Here is a 7,241-nt window from a genome sequence, read left to right on the forward strand (position 1 = left end):
TTTTTTTTTTGTTTAATCACAGATGGCCTCGGTTCTGTGTTTGAATATCGGTTGATTGCCTTTTGTATTTTCTCATCTATAGCTGCATCCAGCTTGTGTTTTATATATTCTGTCATTAGCTCCATCTTTAGTGTCAATTCTTCTATCTTTGGATTGTTTGTCGAGATGTCCTCCATTGTGGACACCATTTTCTGGAGTATGTCCTCCTGCTGTTTATTTTTTTGCATACTCAATTTGCAGGTTTTACATATCCACGTTAAGTTGCAGTTACTCTTGCACATTATGTCAAATTCTCCCGGCATGATACCAGCGCAGTCCTTGTGATGCCATAGTTCACCGGCGCCCTCGCATTGTATTGCTTGTTCATTTTCTCCGAATCCTTTTTTACATGAGCCGCATTTCTCTTCGCTTTGGTTTACTGCATTTCTCTGTGGGGACATCTTTGGTTAAGTGCGTCACTTCCGGTTTCTCTCGTAGGGTGTATAATCAGTGGATTGTTGGTCTGCCTTAACCTCTTTGTCGTTCCACTTGTTGAGTTGCTTGTTTGCTATTGCTATTATACACCTAGGATTGATTTACGAACGTTTGTACTTACGTATTAGCGTGTTTTCTTTCTTATGAAGAATCTGTTTCTTCGCAAAAAGAACCAGTACTATCGCACCAATCAATGTGTATAGATACCACGGAATACCAAAAGACTGAAAACATAATATAGACGCCATCTTTGACGAAAACGACAACCAATCAGCTTCCTGTAAATCACGGATTACTAAGTCATAGACAGCAATTATTATTTTCACAGATATATGTTTCTGAATAGTCAAGCCGTAAGATTTGATCCATGGTCTAAGCTCCATCAAGATAAAGTTACGACACCAACGTCTAATTTTGTTTTCTGAAGAGTCCTTATTTTTTGCATTAGTCAGTAAAAGTACCATTGAATGTATTGCTCAAATGTCAACGGTTTTACAATTAAAGTGCATGTTACAGCTAGTTGCCTTCTGGGCATTTCCTAGGACTTCTTGGAAGGGAGCTCAGTCTATTGCAAGGCATCTACCTATACACAGAATAAACGCACAGCCATCCATGTCATGGGGGATTTGAACCCACGACCCCTTATCTCAAGCCTTAGGATACGCGGCCACCGATTTGCATCATTTTTCTCTAACTTTTTTCTTAATAATTAGTAATCACTCCGTTACACTTCATTAAGCTACACTACGAAATCGCCAGGATATTGTCCAAGATGTGGGAAGGCGGCACAAAACGTTCTTATATATTACATAGAGTGCCACCTTACTGTAACACCATATATTTGTGGGCACTCAAATATGAATGGCACCACACTTAACATTCATTTTCTTTTACTGGCACTTTTTGATAATTTTTTTCTTTTTACCAATATGATTATCTCCAAAATCTCCAATGGCTAGTGGGTAACACTTTATACTTTACGGTCTCTTATCATGCCATGTAATTCGGTAGGCACATACCTCCATTTTGAAAGAACTTGTTGCATTCTTCTACCATGAACATTGATTCAACCTACCAAACTACATGCAGTCTTATACCAGGAGGCAAGTTCCTATGAAACAGCATGCTTTCACCAGTCTATATGGTGTTGCAATCCAGAAGGCCATACTGTTTGTCCTCCCTTGTCATCCCTTATAAATGAAAGTCAAGTGGTGCCAATTTTGACAACCATCCTCACCACAAACCACCACTAATAATTCTGCCTTCAAATTATTTTTTGCAGGACTACTTGTCACAAAAGTACTGTACACAACCAATCATTGCAAACTGTACCTCATGTGACACTTAAACAAAGGAAATAACATGACAATGCTTGAGACACATGCCAAATACCACACTGCAAAGCAACTTAAGTAACACGTGGCTAAGAATGAGTGGGCTGGCCCATAATACACATAAGCTCACTTTATGAGAGCTGTCAATGATTTGCTGGGGTACTAAAAATAACAGGCTGTATGAGGCCTCTTCAAATAAAATCCATCTGGGGTTTGTTCTGAGTGAAACATGAGATTCTTTAAGAGTCCCCATGTGCACTGCGGCAAGCATCCTACTGACCGACCAGCTGACTGATCCTCTCCGGAAAGAACTATTTGAGCTCTGCTAAAATCACTGCACCACCACAGCATTGGTGACTATCAGTGTTTACATATTCTAACATCACCATCAACACAAGCACCCCTGTGGAACAATCACAGAACTTACCTTCAATCTGAGGTTCTCACAGTAGTGATTATGAAGAGTTCTATGTTCTGGGATATTATGCCATGTACTTCAGGGAAAATCATCAACCGACATTTCAGTGAAACATATAACCTGTGTCTTCTGGAAGAAAAGCCAAACAAGAAACCACTCCACAATCCCCAGGGGAAGCACACAGCAAATAAGAATGGTACTGAAGAGTACTTATCTTCACTTCCATAAAGAATACACACATCCTGATTTAATATTTTGTTAATATATTTCATCATCAATACCATTAATTAGTGTATAGACTATTTCTGTAAACTCTGTCATCCATACAAGGGCAATGAAGAGGTTCTTGAGCACATAAATGTAAAAATCCTTCCTCTTAAAACACCTGTCACAGAATCTGCAGACAATGATTGTAAAAATTAATTATTATACATTATTTTTCTTGATAGGCCTATGCAAGGAAAACATACTACTGTTGGAAATAATAAGAAATCATGGTAATAGGTCATACCACATGCTTAATAAAGTGACACACAACAATTCTGGAAATCCATATATCCATAACGACTTACATTTTATGAAAGGATTCTGACTAAACTCCAGTCTGGTAATTTTGTTACACTATGTGAAAGAAAGAAAAAAACTTTATAACAAAAGTTAAAGTTGCAACACCACCAAAAATGGATTACATCTCATTCAAATGCACATTGGGAACTCACTAAAATCAGGAAGTTTGGCAACTCATGATTACATTACATGCCTTCGAAGGGTACTGTAATGGAAGAAATATATTCTGACCAGAAAAGAGATTCAGTGTTTTCTTTTACTGGACCGACTTAACCATACCTCATCATTTTTTGTTTCTAAGCTCACCTCTACCAGTCAATTTGCCCCAAAGGTTTGGGGGGGGGGGAAGAAGAAAAAAAAACAGCTCCAGATTAATGTGACCAAAAATTACAAAAGAAAAAAAAATCACTGGAACACAGGAAAATACAGAACTCCTGTTATTTGTAGTCCCTATACATGAACTGTTAGAGGAGATGTGAGAGAATGTAAAGAGCAAAGACACTCTTCATGCAATTACAATATGGTGGTAAATTCATAAACTTGGTGGTGGAAAGCTTATGGCAGCAGAGAAGAAAAAGGCTGATGAGATTACTGTGCTCAGAAATTAATGTACAAAACATCACACACAATATAACTTACCAAATCTGCCGGACCACAAATGTGACATAATTTCATTTTACAGGTTGCTCAAAAATACCATTCTAAATATTTCAATACCTCTAGTCATGTTAGAGTAAGTATCCTTACTGTTTTCATCTTATATTCATTCAGAATGTACATAAACCTCTCCTCCTAAAATAATAATGGACATCTGCATGACAATGCAACAAACAAAATATGACTGCAGTTTTTCTCATACAACCCTAAAGATGAGGTTTATAAGACATTTTGCAGATTGCTTCCAATCTATCACTGCATTCATTTTACAGATATAACAATCAAAGTGAGCCACATAACATAAATGGAGAGATTCTGTGTGCTGTAACAGCATTAGATTACCATTCTCAAGCTCCAATAAAAACATCAATGTGATGATAAACGTTTCTCTCTCAAAATTCCATAACCTTTCTGAAATATTTTTAGTTTTGATTGTTTCTAATGAATGAAAAATATCATATCAATTGGAAGCCTTCTTCCTAACTACATCACTTATCATATTTTTGGAAATATAATTTCTGTTTTAATAGTAATCGAATTTATATAAACCAATACAAAACCACGTATGTGACTTATAAAAAAGTATATGTTTGTATGGCACTCCATCATTCCACATAAATTATTTTATTCATATTTCCAATCGCCAATTGGTATCATGATGGTCAATTACACTTTGAGCATTAGCAGATCAAATTTACTGGTCCAAAAGCAAATAACATTCATCTCTTGCCACATCACTTTCATTACCAAAGATCCTGTTCAGAAGAAAATGGACGAAAAAGTCAGGTCACATATGACTTGACCAGAACACTTTACATTCAATAGCATGGGGATGAAGTTAAATTTTGAACTTTATTCCGAATGCTCAGGATTATAACTCTCAAAATATCTGCATAACTTGCATACACTGTCATTGCATAATAATCATCTCAAACCTCAACGACATGATCTTGATTTATTCTTCACTGAAAAGGCTGACTGCTGGCCACAATTAACCATTTAATCCAGTGCTTGTGAATTTCGAAATTCCAAACTCCAGTTTCACCAAGTCTATGAACCATGTTCAAATTCCTGATATCCTTCAGCACCAGTAAAAATTACATCCACCCAGATTCGCATGGCTTCTGCACTTGGGGCCATCAGATGGTATGCCCTCTCATTTGGCTTCACTACAAATGTTAACTGAGGATTGGACATTTCACAGAGTTCAAGTGGTCCACATACACGTCTTCAGTGGACTGTAGAGGAAAAGCACACAGTTTATACAAAATAACAAAATGTCTGCAGTAAATTCTCATTCCGTATCTCTCTATAACAGTCACTGCTCATTACGTAGCAAACACCTTCCTCATTACTCTGTTCTTAAACATATGTGTGCATTATTCCTCTCTGAACTTGGGGTACAGGAAGCCTCACACAAGTACAGTGCCAAACACATGATGAAATCGCTTACAAAACATCCTGAAAACTTTTCCGTGCATGGAATAAAAGAATCTTGTTTAAAATTAAAAACTGTATGTATTTTGTGTTTATAATTGGTGATAACATGTAGTTTACCACTGCCTTGTGATCACAGACCATATTTTGTGTAATTCAATCTTTAGGTTTTCAGACAGGAGGCAGGAAAATCAAACATCCTGAACTGAATGACAGCATCAATTCCATGAATTTAATGTGTTAATAATTTCTTTATGGATGCACCTTTAATTTATTTAAATTTTGCAACATTGCATCTACATCTCCCTTGAGCTGTCCTGCTTCTCCCCTCCAGGCATTTAGCCATTTTGTTCACACAAATGCTCACAGTGCCCCATCCACATGGTTGGCCATTCAGTGCACACAGATGTTGGTACTGAAAACCTTTGCCAGCAGAAAGTGCTCTGGACTGGAGAGGAATACAACAGCAACCAGAGAGTTGCAAGTCTCAAGTCTCATCATCCCCAACATCCTTGGAACGAACATCTTTCTGAGGCCCTGGTATAACTACCTCTATTCTGTCAATTTACCTGGAAATATGCTCCACCACGAGGTTTATTCTCACCTCGGTCACTGTAGTATGTCAGGGTTCTTCGTATTCTGTCAAACACAAACAACCGTTTGTTCCAGTGGTGAAACTTCGAGCCCATCTTGTGCAGATATCCTCGACATGATGTGGAGTCTAAACTCACGTGTGGACACAGCTCTATCTGGTGACCAGCTGACTCTATATGGTGTCGAAGATTCAAACTCTCACTTCTGATTGGAAGATACCGTGTCAAAGGTCGCTGATGTGGTTGCTGTTTACAGATAAATAATCACATATATGTAAGTCATATAATTTGCAGAAAATTGCTATGGTGAAGAAATAACATACTCATATACTAGTTTTACAAATATTTCTAGGCTAACCCTTGTCATCTACAGCACAATAAAACTGGCATCAGCACTGGTACGTCATATTATATACAAAGGGTCTGTGGGAACTGCCCACATTCAAGCAAGTGTGACAACGCAAGCGTCCTTGCTTAGCAATGACGAGTAAACAACGGTTGCTAGGCAAAAGCGAGTAAACAGCGGTTGCTAGGGAACTTATAAACACGGTGTCCAGCAACAGCAGTACATATTACGTAACCGTTTTCCATATGTCCAACTCTAGGATATATAAGAAGACACATTGAGTGGGAGCGACAGTTACGGTTCTAGATTCTACGGTTCACTATTGTTATTATCCGTCTGCGTATACTGTGCAGCTGCAATAAAGCCTATAGGACAGTTCAACTAGTGGTTGTCTCTTCATACAACGACATCCCACAGATCTATTTTCAAAAACACAAGACATAATAATTAACCCCCCCTCATTCTCATTTTAGTTTGTAAACAAAATAACAAACACCTGGTGACAGATCAATCAACTCCATTACATCTCTACATACATCCTTAACATAATCAAATATGATATTTTCATTTCTTCTTTCCCTTTGAAAGCAGCTTATCATCATCAACTACCAATGCTGCTGCTGCTGTTTCAGGTGTGGGATGGGACAGTCCCTTGGTATGGCATACTCAAATGAGCCTATTTTACCAATCCCTGATGAAAGATGAGTATGGAGCATTGGCAGGTAAACCTGAAGTGCTTTGGTGTTGGGGATCCTCCCACCAGTGCTGCTCTGTCCACCACAAATTTCATATGTACTAACCTGGCACTGAACCTGATCTCTGACATGAGAAGCCAAGAAATAACTGCCAGAACTATAGCATGGCCTAAAAAAGAGCTGAACATCTTTATTATAATGACTGAAAATACCACTGCCATCTGAATGTTGCCATCAAGCCTCCGGGGGGGATTTACATAACAGGCTTGTTGGATACAACACCATGTAGCTTGGGAAACATGTTTAAATGTTTCAAAATAGCCTACTGCCTCAATCTTCAGGTCTGTTCTACTTGAGGATGGAACCAGCACGACTCTCCAAAACATTAGCACCTATGTACCTAAGCTGAGTGGGCTTAGAACCAAAACGAGAAGGCCGTTTAATACAGCTAAAAGAACAGGGCAGTGGGACACCTACAAGGAAGCCCTTACCTGTTACAACAAAGAAATACGGAAAGCCAAGTGATCCTCATGGAGGAGGCACTGCCAGGAGATCAATGATGTACCAGGCGGTGCCACACTCATGAGAATCATAGCAAAACAGGCGACCAACAAGGTCAGCACGATTAAGCTGCCTAACCGGCAGTATACTCAAACAGGAAGGGAGACACTGAACGAATTATTAAGGGTTCACTTTCCTGATTCAAAATTTACTGATAAT

At 38.4% G+C, this 7,241-nt stretch overlaps 1 protein-coding gene across 1 annotated transcript in view; it reads right to left on the reverse strand.

The window, feature by feature from the left end:
• Nucleotides 1-2,468: 2,468 nt before the first annotated feature.
• Nucleotides 2,469-7,241, reverse strand: part of LOC111862218 (pleckstrin homology-like domain family B member 1) — an 8,459-nt gene continuing 3,686 nt past the window's right edge. Inside the window, 3 exon segments of the mRNA XM_023847429.1 lie at nucleotides 2,469-4,646; nucleotides 4,649-4,688; nucleotides 5,457-5,726. Coding sequence (XP_023703197.1) covers nucleotides 4,501-4,646; nucleotides 4,649-4,688; nucleotides 5,457-5,726 — 456 coding nt within the window. The 3' untranslated portion in view covers nucleotides 2,469-4,500.

Source organism: Cryptotermes secundus, unplaced genomic scaffold (genome assembly GCF_002891405.2).
Source record: "Cryptotermes secundus unplaced genomic scaffold, Csec_1.0 scaffold1530, whole genome shotgun sequence".
Classification (NCBI taxonomy): domain Eukaryota; kingdom Metazoa; phylum Arthropoda; class Insecta; order Blattodea; family Kalotermitidae; genus Cryptotermes; species Cryptotermes secundus.